The following is a 21,340-nucleotide window of genomic DNA, read 5'->3' on the forward strand; positions in this document are numbered from 1 at the left end:
GACCTTCCTAAAGCTGGTCCAACTGGTGTTCAAATCCCTAGACTGAAAAACAAGTTTATGAGCAGCAAGGTCACCTGATTCTGACCATGTGCATGATGTTTACCCTGAGATGACAGGCCAGTGACTGCCACAGCTGTGATGAATGCTGTGAAGACTCTACTATCCCTTTGAAGCCTATAAGGGCCTCTACATGACTAAATGCCATAAAAAGGAACCCTGAATACAGCAAGAATGTGAAAGGAGGGAAGTCACAAACGCCATGTAGCAATAGGGGAAATCCCATTCTGGACATTGAATTGTTAATGTAAACTTGTTACTTGTTTCCCTGACCTGTGAGGTATTTCATTACATCATCACTGAAGAGAAGTCCCCTCCTCTACCCCCAATGCTTGCTACCAAGGGCTTCTGCTTACACCAGGCCACGCTAACAGTCAGGAAACAGAGGCAGCCCACTATTCAACCCTCTGCAGCCCAGACCCGTGAGGCTCAGCAGCTCACATCAGTCACAAGTGTCGGCCAGGAGTCATCAAACTCTGACCACAGGAAACAGGTCAGTGCTGGGGGAAAAAGGTGGTAAGAAGGGGCTTACCCATCTCTTCCTTTGCTGACAATCTTCACCTCAAAGTAATAAATGCCACAGGCAGCAGGTATGGGGTGGGTGGCACGCACTGAGGCAGCATCTTTGTGATTTTTGCCATGACCTAATAGGAGAGAGCAAGGAAGAAATTTCAGAAGAAATGTAAATAGAAACCTCATTCTTTACTGCTCCATGGCAACGAAGGGGTGAACCCTTCGTGGCTAGAGGAAGCCCTTACCTTGTTCAAGGAACAACTAAACAACAACTGAGCAAACACATAAACCTCCCCCCTTTGGCTCACCTCCTCCTGTGAACAGCAGCCCTGCCAGAGACACTGTCTCCCATACAAACTAAACAAGGGTACGGGCAATATGCATACATGTGAGAGATTTCCAAGTGCTGCTGGCGGTCTCTCCAGAATACAGGCAGTCCACCTGGGAGAGGAGAGGAGGTGGAGGAGCTCTGGAAGACCACCCCCCTCAACTTTAGTAGAAAACTCCAAGACCTGTCTGTGATGTCTGGCAGATGAGCAAACCCACAGGCTTCTGGCTAATGAAGGGGATGTGACCACCCCTTTCTTCAGACACTCCAAAAACTAAGCCGTGGTGAAGGGTTCAGCTGGAGTTGGGAGCTATCCCAGGACAAGCAGGAAGGCCCCCAGGGGTGGAAGCTCCAGCCCAGCACTGGGTATGGACACCTGTTGCAGTTCTCTTGACATTAGGTGTCTCAGAGAAGAGCAGTCTAGGCAGTCGACCCTCGGCCTGGTCAGCCTCAACACCCTGGACACCCCACAGGGGCTAAGGCCTAACCCGAAGCACCCAGGCCCGGGAAGGGACGTGATGGGGCAGGGGCGGGCAGCATCGCCACCCCACAGATGCTCTGGCCTTCCGCCCGACCCCAGCGGGCCAAACAGGCCGATACCTTTGTAGTGGACGCGGAGGTTGCCCTGGGAGAGGCCGATGTAGTTGTACTTGTCCTTGGGGCTCCAGGAGCGCGGCAGCGGCGTCTCGTGCTGGTTGACCGCGGGATACAGGCGCTGCAGGCGCCGACTCAGCTCCTGCTCCCCTGGGGACGGCAGCCCGCCCCCAGCGCACCCGCCAGAGGAATCTCCAGCCTGCGGGCTCCCAGCTCCCGGGTCCGCCGTCGCCGCCGCCATCTTGGAGGGAGCTGCTATTGTGTCACTGGGGGCGGGGAGGAGCGGGACGAGATCCTCCCCGCTCAGCCAATGGCCCGCGAGCCTACTGAGGTCGCAGGGAAACCGAGTCCGAGTCCGGCATCTCTCTTTGGACACTGCCACGCCTCGCCACATTTCGGACTCCATATCCCACAATGCAGAGCTCTCCAGAGGCGGGCCAACCCGGGATCGTAAAGAACTTAGGGAGATGTAGTACCAATCTGCTCAGTCATAAGACTGCCCGGCAGAGACTTCAAGAAACCAAAAACTACAATTCCCGCTGGCAACGTAGCTCCAGGCCCTCAGTTTCCCTCTCTCCCCCACTGCCTCTGTTTATCCTCTCGCCTCAGTTGTGATAGCTAGGGTCAAGTCCGCTGTAGTGATTGACTGAGGGAACCCTGCTCCCGGGTCCGAGTCCACCTTTGCTAACTGGCTTTCTTCTTAGCCTTAGGCCTTGGGGTGAGGGGGCGTGGCAGAATCTTGACCCCGCCCCCGCCTCTGGGATGCTGGGGCCTGGTCGCCATAGCGACCGGCTGTACACTACCACAACTTCACAGGCAGTGGATGCTGGCTGTCCGGCTGCCCGAGGGTCATGGCCTCCCCGAAGCCGCGGTGCTCCAGCTTCGCGACCACTTCGAGGTAGGCGCTGGCCAGACTGAGGGCGGAGAGGAGGGTTTGGAGAACTTGCAGAAAGAGAAAAGCTTCTGTCCATTGATTCGGGGCTTCAGCCCCACCGGATCGCTGGGGCGGAAACAGAATGCGGACATTACGTGCTAGCAAAAGAGCTGGCGCACTTTAACATTAGTAAGAGCCAGCCTCTTTATATTGAGCGTATATGATGTGCCAAGTACTTTATATATAGCATATTTAACTCACAACTCTATGAAGTAGTAATATCTTCTGGATACTTCTATTACAAATAGAAGTCTGGAGAGATCATGTGTTTTACACGTTTACAAGTGGAGGAGCTAGGATTTGAACCCAGCCATGTGAGACTTCTTAGCTCTTAGCCACAGAGATAAATGGCCTCTTCACCCATTGGTTTATGGCAAAGATGCTTATCGAATTGCTGTCTATTCAGAGGTTGCACCCTCTGGGCATTGCAAAATTTGACAAGTTCTATTAGCCAGTAAAGCCACAAAATGTACATAATAAGACAAAATTTGGGGATAAATGCCTTTCTAGCTTTGGGAACCCAAGAAGTCTCTTAAGTTCTGGGCTTCTGCTTCTGTATCTCAAACGTGGGGATGTTACAGCCCACCTCACAAACATTGCCGGGAAAATTTAGGCAGAATATGCGAAGCTCTCATCACAGTTCTTGCATATACTAAACATTCGGTTGTTTAATGAACGTAGTTTCTCCCTTCTGCTCATTTCCAACGCAAAAACTTGATCTCACCTAAACTCTAATCCTTCAGGGTTTGCTACCTCAACAGAGAAAGCCTACAAAAGTCAGGAAATTGTTTGCCAATTTGATTATTTTATCCAGAGTTAGAATGAAACTATAAGAACCAGGCAGCAGGCTTGAGAAAGAGTGTTGTTACCCAGCACAGGAATGATTTAGGAAACTGCAGTCATGTTTGAAAGGGATATGAAATGGATTCAGAAGGAGAATCCCCATCTATTTTAAGAAGGAAGCATAGGGGGTCACCTGGGTGGCTCAGTTGGTTAAGACACCAACTTCAGCTTGGGTCATGATCTTGCGGTTTGTGAGTTCGAGCCCCGCATGGGGCTCTGTGCCAGCAGCTCGGATTCTGTGTCTCCCTCCCTCTCTCTGTGCCCCTCCCCCACTCAAGCTTTGTTTCTCTCTCTCTCTCTCTCTCTCTCTCTCTCTCTCTCTCTCACACACACACACACACACACACACAAATAAACATTAAAAAGAAAAAGCAGAAGAAGAAGAAGAAGAAGAAGAAGAAGAAGAAGAAGAAGAAGAAGAAGAAAGCATAGGGGTGCCTGGGTGGCTCAGTTGCTTCAGCATCTGACTCTGGCTCAGGTCATGATCTTGCAGTTTGTGAGTTCAAGCCCAGCACTGTTCAAGCTGACAGTGCAGAGCCTGCTTCGGATCCTCTGTCCTCCTTTTTCTCTGCCCCTGCCCGGCTTGAATTTTCTCCCCCAAAATAAATAAACTGTAAAAAAAAAAAAGTATCAAAAGGAAGAAAGGAAGGAAGAGAAGAGAAGAAATATAGGGGCAGTCCCCTACTGGCTCAGTCAGTAGAGCATGTGACTATTTTTTTTTATGTTTATTTATTTTTGAGAGATGGAGAGAGTGCACGAATGCAAAAACCCTTCCTTTTCTATAGCTGCTGTTTATTTGATATGGTTTGTTCATACTTGTCCCATTGAGAGATAAGAGAGGACTAGCGTTTGGGGTGTCACCGCTCTATGGAGTAGGACTAAGGAACCAAGTCCTTAGGTTCCCAACTAGATTCACATTTACTGCTCTCAACTTCTCTGGAATACAGGTAGTCCCAGTCTCACTTTTATAGACAAAGACACTGAGGTTCAGAGAGGTTAAACAGTATGCCCAAGGTCATTGGCTAGCAAAGGGAACGAAGACACAGGTCTGTCTGGCAGCATAAATGACCCCCACCCACTGCCACCATGGATTTCTGGAATTACTTTTCCCTTTTCTTCACCTGGATCTGCCTTCCCCGGGCAGCCCTCCCTGTTGATCCCCAAATGCCTTCCTAGCTTGAGGAAGGATGGCACTCCCTCCCAAGAGGTCTAGGAGCTAAAGACCTTCTTAGAATCAACTTTTCTCCCATCTTACTGTCATCATTAACATCTGCACAGCTCCTTGCAGCTTACAGGCTGTTTTTGCATATCTCTTTTCCTCGTATTAAACTTCACAACAACTTTATAAGATAGGAAAAGCAAGAATTGTCTCCATTTCCTTATGAGCATACTAGGCTGAGAGAGGTCAAATGGCTTGCCTGGGGGTTCCTGTTGGAACCCCAAATGTCAACCCCCAGGCCTTTCAGCCAGTAAGTGCAGGATGGGGACTCACACACCAGCTCTTGGACCTCAGACCTTGTGCTTCTTGTCCTAACACCTGTCTTTGGTATCACACCCCCAGAATGTGCCAGTCACAAACATGAAACTCCTCTGAACACTGAATGAAAGTTTAAGTCCACAGAGTTCTCTGGGCTCATGAAGGGCACTCATGAAGGTATCCTGTCACTGTAGGGATTGATGAGATCCTCATCATGAGAAGGTTTCCAGGAATGTAGGAAAATGTTTTGGGCCCGTGGCCAGGAACTTATTGGCAACATCTCTGGGAAACTATAGGCACTGCTGGGAAGACCCAGAGCCTAGCTCTGCAGGGAAAAGAGGCCATGTCCTGTTGATCTGGGAAGGTTGGAGGTGCTCTCCCCACTCAGAGCTCTGTCATCTACCACTGTCTTCCCCTTCTCTGTGCAGAACACACATACAGCCTTCAGGAGTGACCGTAGATGACTCCTACCTCATAGAAACCAAGAGCTCCCAGAACCGAAAGTTTTCCCAGAGACAGAAGACGCTGGTTAGTGGCAATGCCTTGCTGGAAACCCAAATGTCAGCTCCCAGACCCTAGCTGCCTCCCTCTCTGCAACCCAAAAGCACCACCCGCCTGAAACATGCCCCCCCCCCAGAAGCCAGCAGCTTCTCTCCAGTCAGGGAAACGTGGCTTACAGTGGCCAGACCCATCAGGCTTTAGGGTAGAGGTGTGCAAACTGGTTGCACCTCATCTGAAAAGCCTTTCCAGACCTCCCCTGGCAGAGAGAGACTCAGCTCCTTCCCGACACCCTTCCCCTGCAGCTCAATGTTCTGGAGTGGACCTCATTTTTTCATTCAGCCTGCCATATGCCAGGCACTGTGCTAGATGCTGGGATGGTCACACCAGATCTACCAAGGTCCTTCAGGGCTGTGACTATATGTTGGGTTTTTTGGTTTTTTTTTTGGTTTTTTTTTTTTGTTTTTTTTTTTTTCTGTATGGCCCTGATCCCTGATAGGGTACTTGAGTGTTTGGCATATGTTGAGAGCTCCATAATGTTGTGAGTAAATGTGTGAAGGCAGGAGTAAAAAGATGTTATTACCCCCTTGTGTTGCTGGCTCTGGGTTGGCGGCAAGAGACTCTACTAGCCTCAGGAAACTTCCCTCCCACCATTCCTGTTCTTTTAATTTTTTTATATAAAAATGAATTCTGTCTTGGGGCACCTGGCTGGCTCAGTCCGTAGAGTGTGAGACTCTTGATCTCTGGGTTTTGAGTTCAAGTCCCATGTTGGGCGTACAGCTTACTTTAAAAAAAAAAATAATGAATGCTGTCTTATTAAGTACTTTTGAACTTTTGTTGATACAGTCATAGGGTTGTAATTATTTAATTAGCAAACCGACTTTAAAAAAAAACACACACACACAGTTTAGCAAACTTATAACTCCAGTTCACAGTGGAGCATTATGGGCTGTGTGGTGGTTTTCTTTGTGTGTGTCCCCTATGGGGAATTTAAGGACACATGGGACCCACACTTTATGAAGCTGGAGATTCCCAACGTGGGGACCCAGACTCCAGAGAGGGAAAGGGAATCACTGTGGACTCTTCGCAGAGACCAAGCGCAGCCAGGGCCTCGGAAGACCCATAATGGGGCACATGATCCCCCCTCTACCCAGCTGCCATCCTACCGTGTACCTGGGCCTAAGCACTTTCTTCCTGCGAGGGCACCACCATTCTTAACCACCAGAGGGCATTACTCCCTCACGCTGCCCCCTGGCCACGCCCCTTCCCATTTTCACCCTCAGGAGGAAGCAGAGAGGTAGGAGCCCCAGTGAAACATTTTGCACCCGTCAGCTGGTGGAGGCCAGCTAGTAATGATAACAACGACCTGGAAGCCGCACTTGCCCCAGAATCAATGTAGGATGACCATGTTTTCTCCCCACACAAAGGGCAGACAGAACACAAGTCCTGGCCTTTTGAAAGTCTGAAAAACTTACCAGTTCACTAGGGTTAGATGCTTCTTTGACAAATTCCCAGATGTCTTTCAGAATTACTTGGCACAAAATCACAATTTTGATAAAATTTCAAAAAAATTGTTTTTCTGGCTTGATTTTTAGCAGTTTTAATTCTCTCATTTTTCCAGTTTGCCTATTTATACTTTATTTACTCTCTTTTTAACTATTTAAAAATTTTATTCTTGATAGTTCTTCTCAAACTCAAACAAAAAGAAATCTTAAGGCTTTCTTTTTTTTTTTTAATTTTTTAAATGTTTATTCGTTTTTGAGAGATGGAGAGAGACAGAGCATGAGCAGGAGAGGGGCAGAGAGAGAGAGAAGGAGACACAGAATCCAAAGCAGGCTCCAGGCTCTGAGCTGTCAGCACAGAGCCTGATGTGGGCTTGAACTCTCAGACGAGGAGATCATGACCTGAGCCCAAGTCGGACACTCAACTGACTGAGCCCCTCCACCGCGCCCCCACCCCCGGGATCCCAGAAATTTTTGAAAAATGTACAATTGTAGAAAAATAAGCATCCAATGGCCTATCATTAGAGAATAATAATTGTTAACTTTTTACATTATTTCTTGTTTTTTTCTAGACTTCCATTTTTACCTAGTTGTGCTTATTCCTTAATTTCAGGCTTTACTTAACCCTTAGAGCTGTAGGGTTAGCATATTTCCACATTAAATCTTTTTGTAAACATTTCATGACTGCTTTTATTTTTTAGACATTTAGGAGTTTTCTAATTTCTGGGTATTTAGGAATTTATTAATTTTTCCACAGTCATAAGTAAGGCTTTGAGGACAGCCCTTCTGCATAAAGCTGCTGCTCCATCTCTGACTCCCTCTACACTGGCCACCCCAGGCCTCAGCCTCAACCAGCCTGCTCTCCTTGGACATTGGCCCCTATTCATTGCTCTTTAAAATTCTTTTTTTTTTTTTTTCATATTTTTTTATTAAATTTTTTTTTTTTTGAAGGAGAGACAGACAGAGCATGAGCGGGGGAGGAGCAGAGAGAGAGAGGGAGACACAGAATTTGAAGCAGGCTCCAGGCTCTAAGCTGTTAGCACAGAGCCCGACATGGGGCTCGAACTCATGAACTGTGAGATCGTGACCCGAGCCGAAGTCGGATGCTTAACCGACTGAGCCACCCAGGTGCCCCTAAAATTCTTTTTTTTTTTTTAATTGTTTTTTGATGTTTATTTCTGAGAGAGAGAGAGAGCACATGAGTAGGAGAGGGGCAGAAAGAGAGGGAGCCACAGAATTTGAAGTAGGCTCCAGGCTCTGAGCTGTCAGCACAGAGCCCAACGCAGGGCTCGAACCCACCAACTGTGAGATCATGACCTGAACCGAAGTCAGACTTTCAACCGACTGAGCCACCCAATCGCCCCCGTAGCTCTTTAAAATTCTTGCTGTTGGGGTGCCTAGGTGGTTCAGTTGGTTGAGCGTCTGATTTTGGCCCGGGTCATGATCTTGTGGTTCATGAATTTGAGCCCTGCGTCAGGCTCTGTGCTGAGAGCTCAGAACCTGGAGCTTGCTTCGGATTCTGTATCCCCCTTGCTCTCTCGTCTCTCTCTCTCAAAAATAAATGAAAATGTTAAAAAAAATTCTTGCTGTTTCCCTGAGGTGTTAGTGCTACCCAGGCAGTCTGTGTGCCCCACCTTTAAACCTGAGATACACCCCCTCTCCCAGAGTGGCCTCAGTTCCTCTCATATACGTATTCAAGTTTTACTGAATGAACATCACAGATATTATCACCTCCTCCTCCAAGATGTTAGCCTTTTCTGGTCCCCTCCAGTCAGGGCCCATCCCTACCTGGTAATCTGCATTGGCTTTAGTCACTACCTGGTGCTAGAGCCCACATTCTTAATAATGAACCATATTAAGAGATGTTGGGGGGTGCCTGGGTGGCTCAGTCAGTTAAGCATCTGACTTTGGCTCAGGTCATGATCTCACCGCTCGTGAGTTTGAGCCCCACGTTGGGTTCTGTGCTTACAGCTCAGAGTCTAGAGCCTGCTTTGGATTCTGTCTCCATCTATCTCTGCCCCTCCCCTGCCTGCTCGCTCTCGCTCTCTCTCTCAAAAATAAATAAGCATTTAAAAAGACAGAGAGAGATGTTAGGGAGGGGCGCCTGGCTGGCTCAGTTGCTATAGCATGTGACTCTTCATCTTGGGGTCATGAGTTCAAGCACCATGTTGGGCAGGGAGCCTACTTAAAAAAGGGAGAGAGAAAGAGATGTTGGGGGGGGGGGCGGAATTAAGAATAGAAGGAGGATGGGGGCGCCTGGGTGGCTCAGTCGGTTGGGTGTCCGACTTCAGCTCAGGTCACGATCTCGTGGTGTGTGAGTTCGAGCCCCGCGTCGGGCTCTGTGCTGACTGCTCAGAGCCTGGAGCATGTTTCAGATTCTGTGTCTCCCTCTCTCTCTGACCCTCCCCCGTTCATGCTCTGTCTCTGTCTCAAAAATAAATAAACGTTAAAAAAAATTTTTTTTTTAAAAAGAATAGAAGGAGGATGATGGAGAGGAGCATCAGGAATGGGAGCAATGTTGCCTTATTAACCTCACCTGTCTCTTCCTGCAGTCCTGTCAGTTCTCCATTGGTGGCCACCTGTCCCCATGGCCCACATACACCAGTGGTCAGACCATTCTGCATAATCGAAAGCCCTGTTCATATGATTACCGGAAACGAGCAGGGTAAGCCAGGGTCAGCACTGTGGTGGATGGGCTGGTACAGACCCAGCATTGGGCCCAGAGACAGCACAGGGGTGTGTGCTGCCCCAGACCAAGGATGCAAGAGCCCCACGGTGTGCCCATCACATCTCATCCCACCATACCCTGCAGTAGTTGGCAGCAGCAGCCCCTGGGCACTACTAAGCCGAGATACCTGGAGCAGCTAGAGAACTACCTACGCAAGGAACTTCTCCTGCTGGACCTGAGCACAGATTCTGCCCAGGAGCTGAGGTTGCAGGTCAGAGCCACAGAATAACTGTGGGGAGGGCAGGAGGACAGGTGGGAGGAAATTTTACTCACTAGGACTCAGCATTCAGACTTCAGGAGAGACTATCCTCTCCCTTCTCTTTTGGGTCCCTATTCCTGGTAAGGGAAACAGGTTCTATGACAAAGTCAGCGAGCAGGCAAAGCTGGAACCAAAACTCTCCTGAGGCTTGAGTTTCACACCTGAGTCAGGTGAACTGGATGCTGTCTCCAGTTCCTTCAGCTTTGTGACCCCCAGTGCCTAGTTTGGGTTGTTGGACATCAGTGAATGGAGCCTGAATCCTGGCAATTGGGCAAGCAAGGGTCATATGGTGTTCACCAGCCCAGAGATGACAGACTCAAGCTTGAGGAACTTAGCCCAGACACATAGAGAAACTTAGATGCAGATTAGATTCTGGTACATACTAAGGAGGGAATCACCAAATCCCTGTTCTAACAGGGATGATGACAGGAAATCCCTTACTTCTGACTTAGTCACAGATAGAAACACTTGCTGAGCACCATCTGTGTGCCAGGCCCTGAATGAGGCCTTGTATACAATCTCATAGGCTGAAGGTACCTCATCAACAAGGAAGCAGAAGTTCAGAGAAGGCATACAGCTATGAAGTGGTAGGGCTGGGATATGAACTCAGGACTGATTCTAGAGCCTGTGCTAATTCCAGGACATAATGCTGTGCCCCAAAACTTGTGTCCAAATTGGACAGGAAACCACACCTTTACTTGGAGGTGAGAATACAAAGCTAGAGGCTTGAATGTCCTCCTGTCCTCACCGGTCTGTAAGATGGCAAGGGGATGATGGTGAGAGGCTAACTAAGGCACAGTGCTTGGAGGCTGGCTGCCTGGAGAGCCAAAGTGGGGCTCAGATACAGAAGGGACAGCCCTGACCCAGGTCATCTGCTAGCCTTCAGAGATAGCACCAGGAGAACAGCCTCCAGAGAACAGTTGAGAGGGACATAGCTACCCCTCAGCTTCCTGGCAATGAGCGACCCATGTGGTGCCCAGGGGTATTTATTTGAATGTGGGTCACCAGGTAACTTCATGCTACAATATTTCTAAACTTAAGAGAGTGGCAGCTATAGGCCAGGAGGTGACAGGTCCCCTTTTCTTGCCAGCCTTACAGAGAAATCTTTGAGTTCTTCATAGAGGACTTTAAAACGTACAAGCCATTGCTATCTTCCATCAAGAATGCGTATGAGGTGATGCTGGGTAAGACTGCAGCCTCTGTGCCTGGGTCCAGTCTGGAAGGCATGGAGAGGATCCAACTCGTACCTTCTGGGGTTATGCAGCCATGTTGGGCAGCTACTAATTAGGCCTTGAAGTCACCAAGCTTTGCTCAGCCTTTTTGCTTACACTGTCCTGTGATAGAGCACCTAACCACCTCCTGTCCTTGGGAAGTATGGTAAGAGAGCAACTTCACTATTGAGAGTGAAGCCCAGGAGTAAGTGAGTACCTTTGGGAAGTAGAGGCTCCCAACCAGGCTTAGGAGGTGCCGGGCATGGTACAACTACAGGACTAAAGGCTATAGAGAGAAAGGGCATAGATGAAACCCCAGTCCTCAACTAGACTGTGTCTCTGGTTTAAAAGCCAATGCAGGAAGGCCTTAAGCAGGAGCCATGTTTTGAACAAGGCAGTGATAGACTCCTGGAGTTTGCAAGGGACATAGCCACTCACTGTTACCTTCGATCAGTGTCTCCTGGCTGTTTGTTCTCCATGGTCCCAAAGGTAGTCTCCCACCTGTCCCTGCTTAGCCCACCAGAGGGAGAAGATTCGGGCTCTGGAGCCCTTGAAGGCCAAACTTGTCACTGTGAATGAGGACTGCAACGAGAGGATCCTGGCCATGCGGGCTGAGGAGAGATATGAAATCTCCATGCTGAAGAAAGAGAAGATGAATTTGCTAAAACTCATTGACAAAAAGAACGAGGAGAAGATCTCATTGCAGAGCGAGGTGAATGGGAGTAGTGTGGTGACCAGCTCCCTGAATTACTGCTACCTCCAGCCCAGGGGTGACCTGAAGCCTTGGGCACTAAGGTGACCCCTAACTCTCTACCCTTCTGCCTGGAATGATATACTGAGCCACCACCTACCTCCAGAGGCCCTCCTTCCACATTCTGTCTTCCTTCTTGGCTTAGCACTGGTTCCATGTGGCCCCAAATGATAGCAGTCCTGTTTCTTGGCTCCCAGACTTTCTCCACGGGAGGAAGCATTGGCACTTTGTTGGATTCTCAGGAATGGCCAGCCTCCTTCTTTTACCTTTTCTCTTCCCAGGCCCCGATGTGGCCACCCAGCATCCATCCCATCCCCTTTGATGGCTCGCTAAGTACAGTCCCATGACCACACAGCCACCTTCCCAACAGGTGTCCAAACTGAGGAAGAATTTGGCTGAGGAGTACCTGCACTACCTCAGTGAGCGAGATGCCCGCAAGATCCTCATTGCAGACTTGAATGAGCTGCGGTACCAGCGGGAAGACATGTCACTAGCCCAGTCCCCAGGTAAGCCTGAGGTGGGTTTCTTTCCCCTGAGGAGGCACTAGAGGAGTCTCGCCACTCGTCCCCATTCAACTCTCCTACATCTGTTCATTCCATGCCCATTCACAATGCTGGGGGGTGGGGTGGGGTGGGGTGAGGTGGGGATATTCTTGCTGCTGCCTGGGTCTGTGGATCTTCTGAGCTGGACTGAGAATCATAGACTCCTTGTTTAAGTAGGAAACAATTGTTGGCCGCTGAGGCAACTGAGACTCCCTGAGAGCAGGACAGGTCTGGTACTTCGTGTCCTGGACTTCTCTGTTTAAGCTCAAAGTTGTAAGATATTAGTGCTGTAGGAAAGACCCAGGGCTTCCCAAGCAGCGAGAGAAGGACCTGGAACAAGCCCTGAGGAATATTCTAACCCTGCCCTGGGCTACAGGCCTTAGAGTCAGGGTGATGCAAGCTGGCTGATACCCTGACAGGCATCTGGGGCGAGGACCCCGTTAAGTTAACACTGGCTCTGAAGATGACCCGGCAAGACCTGACCCGCACACAGATGGAACTCAACACCATGAAAGCCAACTTTGGAGATGTGGTGCCCAGGAGGGACTTTGAAATGCAGGAGAAGACCAACAAGGATCTGCAGGAGCAGGTGCTGGTGGGCAGGCAGGTCAGGCAGGGTAGGGAAGGGTCATGCAGGTGGGTAGCGAGGATCAATCACCTTGTCCGTAGCTGGACAGCCTGAGAGGTGACTATGAAGAGGTCTGCAAGGAGCACGAGATACTGCTACAGTTGCACATGACCACACTGAAGGAGCGGGACCAGTTTTATTCTGAGCTCCAGGAGATCCAGCGCACCTCTACACCACGGCCTGACTGGACCAAGTGTGAAGGTAATGATGGCCATTGGACTCCCAGGGAGTGCTCAACGATGTGGTTTGGACTCCAGCTCCCTCTTCCCACCTGCAGGTGTGGTGGCTGGGGGCCCAGATCGCTGGCAAATGCTGGCCGAGGGCAAAAACAGTGACCAGCTGGTGGATGTGCTCTTGGAGGAGATTGGCGAGGGCCTGCTCCGGGAGAAAGACTTCTTTCCTGGTCTGGTAGGGGTCCCTGGGCTTGGGAGGTTTGGGGCCAGAGTCAGAACAGCCAGGCCTTGCTGCTAAGACTTAAGATTCTGGGGAACCATCTTGGGCTCTGCCTGGGCCCAGAGATGAGCTGACATTCTACCTTGCAGGGCTATGGGGAAGCCATCCCCTCTTTCCTTCGATTTGATGGCACTGTGGAGAACAAGAAGCCAACCAAGAAGGATGTGGTAAACCTACTCAAAGATGCCTGGAAGGAACGTCTTGTTGAGGAGCAGGTCAGATCTTATGGGCCATTTGGGCCTGGTGTGGCCTTGAGAATCCTCCCGGGAATTCCATCAAGGTGTTAGGGGGGAGGGCTAACCCACCATGGGGCAGGGTTACTAAGCAGTCGTCCCCAACCCTGCAGAAAGAGAAATTCCCAGATTTCTTCTTCAATTTCCTGGAGAATCGCTTTGGACCTGGTGATGCCATGGCCTGGGCTTACACCATTTTTGAAAATATCAAGCTCTTCCGTTCTAATGAGGTCATGAGCCAGTTCTATGCACTCTTGATGGGAAAGGTGAGGTTGGACCTGGCCCTCCACCCTTTGTCCCCACCATAGGCCAGGTCTATCCCTATCACTTCAGGAAGCAGCAAGTTAGTCAATGCTTCCTTCCCTGTAGAGGAGCGAGAGTGTGTACATCAAGCAGAAGGAGACCGTAGTACAGTTGCTGAAGGAGATGACAAATGCTGACAGTCAGAACGAGGGGCTGATAACCATGGAAAACTTAAGGTGAGAGGCCAGTCCAGCCACCACAAACTCCTGCCCAACACTTCCTCTGGCCAGGCTCCCAGGTGTGCAGGGGAAAGGGGAGCCTGACAGGAAGGGCTCACAGCCCCAACACTTGTTGTCCCTTTTGAGCAGTAGTGGGGCTGGCAGAGTGGTACAGGAAGATAAGTGGGTAGGCCTGAGCCAGGCCTGTTGGCCCTTGTGTCTCCCCATAGCACTGTCCTTAAGAGCACCTTCCCCTTCAAGAGGGAAGAGAGAATCCAGCAGCTGATGGAGGCAGGGGGCTGGCATTCCAACAGTAGCAATGCAGACTTGCTCAACTACCACTCATTGTTTATAGAGGTAGGTATGGGTGTGTGTCGGGGAGTGGGAGTTGTCCAGGAACTTGCCCAGCCCTGCCCTGGCCTCTGCTGGACCCCAACCGATGTGTCCTCACCCTGCCTTATGGACCCTCCCAGGATGAGGAGGGCCAGAGTATGCCCTTTGTGCAAAAGCTGTGGGAACAGTACATGGATGAAAAGGATGAGTACTTACAGGAGCTAAAGCAGGAGCTGGGCCTGGAACTGTGAGTAACTCCTGAGGTCCTCAGGCCCACTTAGCCAGAGGCATATCCTGCAGGTTGGGCCACAGGGTGGCATCTCATTGCCTTGGATCTCTCTGTGCACTGAGTTTGTTCCTGGGCACTATATACTGCTCAAGCTCAGCAGAGGACATCTTGGGGTCTGGGGTACAGAAGGGTCAAAGCCTATCTCTCTTTCTTTGTGGGGTAGCCATGATAAAGTAACCCTACCCAAGGTACGTGAAGCCCTGATGAACATTGATCCCGGCCTGGACAAACAGACCCTGAATAGCTATTTGAGCCAGGCCTTCCAGCTCCCCGTGACAGAACTGCCTGAGGAGGGTGAAGAGAAGGAAGAAGGCATTGTGGAACAGCTCCAGATTGCCCTGGAACAGCTTCAGATGATTGACCTCAGGCGCATGGGGGCTCGAGAGCAGGAGCCTGCAAGCTAGGGCTGCTATGGGCAGCCTCAGTGCTCCAGTGCTCTAGTGCTCCTAACCCCTAACTTTTAGTATAAAATTATTTGTCTGAACCTATTTTCCAGGTTGTGCTGGGGAATTGAGAAGAGGGATGAGTATTGGTCCCGGCCTGGCTAGCCCCAGGATATGCACCAAAACACAGCACATTCTGTTTGTGACACTTTATTGATGGTGAGGAGGGATGGGAGGAGACCTGGAAGAATATGTGGGGCCAAGTGGCCCTAGGTAGGGACTGGGTGAGTGTTGAGGCCTGGCCACTACTGAGCAGGAAAGACAGTGTTACCACTGAATGCACAAGGGATGAGCAGCTGCCGGTATTCCAGGGGCAGGTGCCGCTCCACAAGCACATGCAAAGAGACTTGGTCGTTGACCAGGCCCTGCCTGTAGCAGAGGATAGATATAGAATCAGTGTCAGCACTCCCACATCCAGCACCTCCCTGCTTCTGCCCACTTACCGACGCATCAGCAGTTCCAGGTCCTCTGGTCTCACAGTCTTGCGGCCAGCATGAGCAGCAAACACCTCCAGGTCGTCACAAAGATGCTGGAAATACTTGTCCAGGCTGCCAAAGAGGGTTGGGGTAGAAAAGACTGAACTGACTGTTCATGATCTGAGGGGCTCCTCTCCCCACCCCGAGTGTCCAGGACTCACCACTTCTCCACCATTTCAAGAGCCTTCTTCTCCATGGGCATCTTAGCATAGAAGCTGAAGAGTTTCACATAGTGGTTCAGTCCAGTCTTGTGGGGATCTTGACGGGGCCTGGGGCCAAGGGTTCTGGCCCTGGGAGGAAGCCTGGTCGGTAGAGGCTCCAGAGGCTCTGAGGATAAGCTGGGGGCAAGAGTGGATAGTTAGCTAAAATGCTACGTGAAGAGGCCCCTAGTCAAAAACAAGTCTTGGGGTGCCTGGGTGACTCAGTTGGTTGAGCATCCGACTCTTGATCTTGGCTCAGGTCATGATCTCCTGGTTCGTGAGTTCAAGCCCTGAATCAGGCTCTGTGCTGACAGTGTGGAGACTGCTTGGGGTTCTCTCTCTTGCTCTCAAACAAATAAATTTAAAAACAAAACAAAACACAAAAACAAAACAAAACAAAAGTCTTATTGGCTCCTGCCAAGACTAGGGCCCATTTACTCCTTGGCTAACCTGAACCAATAACTCCAACTATGTGCTGAGGGGTAGTGGGGACAGAGGACCACACTGAGGCCTGGTCTTTCCCTGCAGCCCTGATCCTCCAGTCTGGACCCAATGTCCTAGTCTAGACTTATTACATAAATTGGTACTTGCTCAGGCCCATGATCCTCAGGCCTCTGTATGGACAGACATTCCTTCCCTCAGCCCTTTTCTGCCTATTTGATTCTGCTAATCGTCCTCCAGGAAGCCTTCTCTGACTATATACTAACTTAGAAACATCCCCCTACCCAGTTTCCTCTCAGAATGTGGAAGCATGCACCAGGATGACAGATGTACTCAGTGAGCCTCACTGAGCCCACCTCAGGGTGCTCTCCTGGGTGATCATCTGCATACTAATGAGAAGGGGGATAATCCTGTGGTACTCAATGCCAAGCTCAGAAGCCTGCTCCCTTCCCGAGAAGCCCATGCAAAACAAGGTCATAGAATCTTACATGGCAGTGCTAGGCGGTGGGGCTGACTCAAGAAACTGAAGTTGCCTGGCCTGAAGAAACTCAGTGGTGCTGGAGGCCAATTCTGGACTTGCTGTAGAGGAAGGGCAGGATTATAGGGGGCTCACCCAACTCTGAAGACCCACAGCCTCCTTGTCCTGTTTCTCCTACGTCTGGCCCGCCAAGCAACGGGCCCCTCAGAGTCTCCCTGACCCAAGACTACTTGTGCCCAGAAACACAACCCAGATATACAACTCCTCAGATTAGGGACTGAATGTAGCTGTCACCAAGTCACTCCCCCATCCCTGCACTGGGACCCTTACCTGTCCTACCAGAGATGTTCTCATCTCCTGAAGATCCCTCTGGCTCCTTGGCCTCAACAGCTTCTGACGTTTCATTTCTGTCAGACTTGTCTGTCCTAACAGATCCTTGTGTTCCTGTTGTGTCCTTCACTTCACTCACACTCAAACTTTCCTCCATCCTCTCTTCTGCGTTCTCACCAACTCCACCCTGTAAGGGCTCTACTTCATCTTCTCCAGCGATAGCACTGCTGGTGTTTGGGAAGCTCATAGCAAGGGCATCAACCTTCTTTGACTTTCCTGCCAGAAGTTGGGCTGGTTTTACAGGACCTGAATCAAGGGAGAGAATACAAGTTAGAGAAGGATGTAGCTCAAGGATAAAGTAATAAAATCCACTCTAGCTCACTGAGGAGAAAAGCCCAGAGGGAGACCCAGGGTACTTGTTTGTGGAGTATCCTGGCCCAACACTAACTCTGCTCTGAGATGTAAGAGGGACCAACAGCCAGGGGACTCTGCAGGACACACAAATGGGCCCGAGGAAGGAAAAGCCCACATACTCACTGTGGTTCTGCAGCTTAGGCCCACTCCTCTGTGTCCTGTGACTGACAGCCTTCTCAGCATCTTTAGCCTCAGTGTAAGAGAGACAGGGCAGGGAGTGGTACACACTGGGGGAATGGCCAACCAAGGGCTGGGAGAAGGGCTGAGTGTCCTCCAACACGGTGTCGGTTGGCAGGGTAGCAACAGGGGTTCTGAGGCTGTTACCTGGAGATCAAAGGCAGTTGACTCTGTCACCAGGGCCTGGGCAGTGGACTCCATGAGTCTGCCCCAAGTGACCTTTAGAGAAAACCTCCTAGTATTCTAAGAGAGCTTCCACAGTGATCTTCCTGCTTCTAGGCCTAACATTCCCACCCACCACAGCTTGTCCCATCCAAACTGCTCACCCATGCCTCCACTTCTCACTCTGCTCCCTCTACCTGGAATCCTCCTACTCTACTAAACTTGTCTTCTGGAAGCAGGCTCCCCAGTCAGTTCTGATTGGCCAGCTGATCCTTAAACCTGAGCCCTATCAATCAATCTCCCCAAAAGCTCCAGTCACCATACCACACCTTTCCTACCCTCAGCCCTCTAGCTTCTCAAGAATGTGGGGCTAAGACTGGGGCTCCATTTAGACAAGGGACATCATGTAGAAAGGAAGCAGAAACTCTTCATAGACCTACTAGTCAGGCTTGCTCACTGTCCTTGACCTGACAGAGGAGTAATCCTGAACTCAGCATACCTCCCATGGGAGTGGGGGAGCTTTCCCCACAGGGCAGAAGGAAATCTCAACCTTACCTGGAGAAGCCAAGGCCAGGGAAGTATCTTGCAAATCCTGCAAAAATGCACCCACATCTACAGCTCGACGGGTGGGAGGTCTGCGAGCCAAACCAGGCCTGTGCACTGACTGTGGCTGAAGAGGTGTGGCAAAGGTCAAGTTGAGGGAACTGGTGGGAGGGAGGAGCCATGAAGGAAAGTCAGGTACCTGAAGCCCAATTTTTGGGAGAATACTCCCATCTGCCCTGGGGCTCTCATCTCTAAGAACACAGCCATTATGCTATGAAGCTAATACTGGCAGGGACCAATATGGTCAGATTCCATCCCAATCAATACCTCCCTCCCCAAGCCTCTCCACCAACCCCCAAACAGACAACAGCACCTGGTGAGAGAAGAGGCACTGGTATTCCCACAAGGCTCTGCAAGAGAATTTAAAAAGAAACCATGATAAGTTCTAGGCTCATGACAGCCCTGTCTCAGGCCTCTTCAGCCTCTCCAGAGGACAAAAGAGGGTGGCCACAAGTGTTGTCCAGGGTCTTACCTTGGGAGAGAGGCAGACCCTGGTCTATTCCTTGCTGAAAGACTGACAATCTCAGCTTCCGCTTCCTCCTGCCAGGAGCCAGCAGACCTAGAGCCAGGGTTGTAGGGGGCTCAAGCTCAGGAAGTTGCAGCTCCAGGCTACAAGGATGAAACTTATCTCAGGCCAGGAAGCCCAATATTGGCTTCTGGGACCCTCAAGAGGCTCCCTGATCAGAGCTACCCAACAGCCCAGTGCAAGGGGGAGAATTCATTGTGCACCTGCCCCGAATGCTTTCCTGTCTAGAGGATTGGACCACCTGCGGTGTTGGCACTGGCTTGACCACTGACTCTGGCATCATGATGGAAGATTCTGGGGCTGCCAAAATAGCAAGAAGAAAGTAAGGTTGGCAGGGCAGGCTGCCCTGAATGAGAGATACCATGGGACTGGTGTCTAACTCTGACCAGCAAGCCAGTGTTCACTCACCAGTTAGAAGGATGTTCTTCAGCAGAGTCCGGGGTGTCTGTTCCTCCAGGTGTCCACTGGTTTGAACATGGGCCAATCTGCCAATAGACTTTGGGTGAAAGCATCAAGTAATCAGTCTGTTTGTTTGCCTTGAGATTCCCTCAAGGTGGGCTCCAGAGCAGAGCTAGACCTCAGGGTCCCCTGAATGCAGCAAGAGCCCTGTAGGGGTCAATGGGCTGGGGCACTTACCCTGGCTCTTTGGGAACGCCGCCTTGCATTCGTCTTTGTTGAGCTGCTCAACCTCCTGGAGGAAGGTGTTTCAAGTAGGGATTTCTGGGCACTGTGTAAAGACCAATTGCTCTGAGAATTAAGTAGGGACAGGAAACTAGAGGATGCAGAGATGTGCTTTCATCAGGAATCTTGGCCTAAAGCCCTTTTCCCTCAAGGCCAAGGAACCAGAAACCACTTGCCCCTCCCCTAGCGCCTGTTCTCAGCTCTGTATCAACAAGGTTGTGGATGAAGGGGAACCTGAGGGATATGGGAATAGAGAGGGACCATAATGACCTACCTAGAGAGAGGGACTGAGGAAACCTTTACAGAACTGACTTTCTTAGAAGCAGAGGTTAGCCACACAGACAAGAGAAGCAAATGGAACAGTATCCATTCCTGACATTAAAATAACAACCCAAGGGAGCACCTGGGTGGCTCAGTCGGTTGAGCATCGCACTCTGTGCTGACAGTGCGGAGCCTGCTTGGGATTCCCTGTCTCCTTCTCTGCCCCTCTCCCTCTAGAGCACATGCTCTCTCTCTCTCAAAAATAAGTAAATAAAGGGGCGCCTGGGTGGCGCAGTCGGTTAAGCGTCCGACTTCAGCCAGGTCACGATCTCGCGGTCCGTGGGTTCGAGCCCCGCGTCAGGCTCTGGGCTGATGGCTCGGAGCCTGGAGCCTGTTTCCGATTCTGTGTCTCCCTCTCTCTCTGCCCCTCCCCCGTTCATGCTCTGTCTCTCTCTGTCCCAAAAATAAATAAATGTTGAAAAAAAACATTTAAAAAAATAAATAAATAAACATTAAAAAAAATAACAACCCAAGAAGGATTTTAAATATTTTGAAGGCTTTTAAATGCCTGTCAGGGTTTGACAGCAACTTCTACATGGGTCACGCCAGTCCTAGTCTCTTCTTTCCAGTCTCCCTCAAATTCCCAAGGCATAGCTCCCACCTCATCACTCATAGGTCTAAAACCTACAACGAACAGCTTCCCAGCGCCTATAAAAGAACTGTACTGCCCCTGTCTGGCTGATGCCAAATTCCACACCCTCTGCACCATGAGCTCACCACAGACCTCATCCACTGTCACTGCCACTACGTCAAGCCAATTCCCTACTCCCTAGCAAAACATCTTTCTAGTTCCTGCCTCCCGAATTCTACGTAGGCTGTTCTCTATAGCTCCTTTCCCATCTTTCAGAAGGACCCTCCAGGAAAAGGGGAGTGAATGTGCAGGGAAAGGTGGAGGACACATAGGAGGCAGGGCAGATGCTTGGACACACTCTGGGCTGATGTCGGGGAAGATGGCCCGTAGAACGGGCCAAAAGGCCAGATTCTGAGCGCCTATCCTTCACCAGAGGCCGAAACCCAAAGACCCGAACGTGATTTGAGTTCCGTGGTCCCGAGACTTGTCAGACTGGAGTCCCTGGGCGGCGGGCACCAACAGCTGACCTGAGCCTAGCTAGAAGGGTGGAGCCAGTTCTCAGAACCCTGAGTCCTGCGCCTCTCCGAGACTCAGTTCCCCTTTCCCTTTCCAAACGGGGTCTCCCACGGAAACCTAACCCCTTAATCCTTCTGGTTGCTCATATGCTGGCTCAGCGCCCTCACATACCCAATTCCAGCACTTCGGCGTCGCTGCGGGGTGCGAGTGTCCGCGGTATCCAGCACGCGTCGCAGCAACGTGCGTGTGGTAGGCTCGCTGTCCTGGCTGTAGCTATCCGCCATTGCCTCAGCCATTCGCTCTCCCACCCAACTGCTCAGGTGGGCCGCTCCACCGCCTTCCCGCCGCCGCGTTTGAGCCAACTCTC

General features: G+C 50.6%; 3 protein-coding genes across 9 annotated transcripts in view; 1 reads left to right on the forward strand and 2 right to left on the reverse strand.

Moving 5' to 3' along the window:
- The window catches only part of RANBP10 (RAN binding protein 10), a 61,364-nt gene extending 59,286 nt beyond the window's left edge, over positions 1 to 2,078 (reverse strand). For 2 of the 3 annotated variants that reach the window (XM_045045403.1, XM_045045402.1), the window contains exons 1-2: positions 1,499 to 2,078; positions 590 to 701 (exon numbers count right to left, since the gene is read on the reverse strand). In XM_045045403.1, the coding sequence (XP_044901338.1) occupies positions 590 to 701; positions 1,499 to 1,898 (512 nt within the window). In that variant the 5' untranslated portion in view covers positions 1,899 to 2,078. The remainder of the gene's footprint in view (positions 1 to 589; positions 702 to 1,498) is intronic. The other variant, NM_001134988.1, reaches the window with a different exon arrangement.
- Positions 310 to 15,122, forward strand: TSNAXIP1 (translin associated factor X interacting protein 1). Of its 5 annotated transcripts, XM_023245307.2 has the most exons (17): positions 310 to 550; positions 2,309 to 2,390; positions 5,175 to 5,274; positions 9,299 to 9,411; positions 9,559 to 9,685; positions 10,824 to 10,917; positions 11,460 to 11,656; positions 12,066 to 12,201; positions 12,657 to 12,826; positions 12,907 to 13,066; positions 13,143 to 13,273; positions 13,408 to 13,533; positions 13,665 to 13,817; positions 13,921 to 14,030; positions 14,243 to 14,369; positions 14,486 to 14,592; positions 14,798 to 15,122. In XM_023245307.2, the coding sequence occupies exons 2-17, from the start codon at positions 2,344 to 2,346 to the stop codon at positions 15,036 to 15,038; spliced, it is 2,139 nt and encodes a 712-aa protein (XP_023101075.1). In that variant the 5' UTR covers positions 310 to 550; positions 2,309 to 2,343; the 3' UTR covers positions 15,039 to 15,122. The 5 variants fall into 5 exon arrangements, with proteins under 5 accessions (XP_023101075.1, XP_044902626.1, XP_023101076.1 ...); XM_045046691.1 differs by lacking the exon at positions 5,175 to 5,274; XM_023245308.2 differs by lacking the exons at positions 310 to 550; positions 5,175 to 5,274 and having other exon boundaries at positions 2,178 to 2,390.
- Positions 15,123 to 15,211: 89 nt separating this feature from the next.
- Positions 15,212 to 21,340, reverse strand: CENPT (centromere protein T). Its single transcript, XM_006941628.4, has 13 exons — positions 21,145 to 21,340; positions 19,521 to 19,611; positions 19,293 to 19,380; positions 19,088 to 19,184; positions 18,831 to 18,967; positions 18,672 to 18,708; positions 18,311 to 18,459; positions 17,540 to 17,740; positions 17,003 to 17,308; positions 16,683 to 16,773; positions 15,715 to 15,891; positions 15,521 to 15,625; positions 15,212 to 15,446 (listed from the first exon to the last, which is right to left on the reverse strand). The coding sequence occupies exons 1-13, from the start codon at positions 21,267 to 21,269 to the stop codon at positions 15,323 to 15,325; spliced, it is 1,728 nt and encodes a 575-aa protein (XP_006941690.2). The 5' UTR covers positions 21,270 to 21,340; the 3' UTR covers positions 15,212 to 15,322.

Source organism: Felis catus, chromosome E2 (genome assembly GCF_018350175.1).
Source record: "Felis catus isolate Fca126 chromosome E2, F.catus_Fca126_mat1.0, whole genome shotgun sequence".
NCBI classification, from domain to species: Eukaryota; Metazoa; Chordata; class Mammalia; order Carnivora; family Felidae; genus Felis; species Felis catus.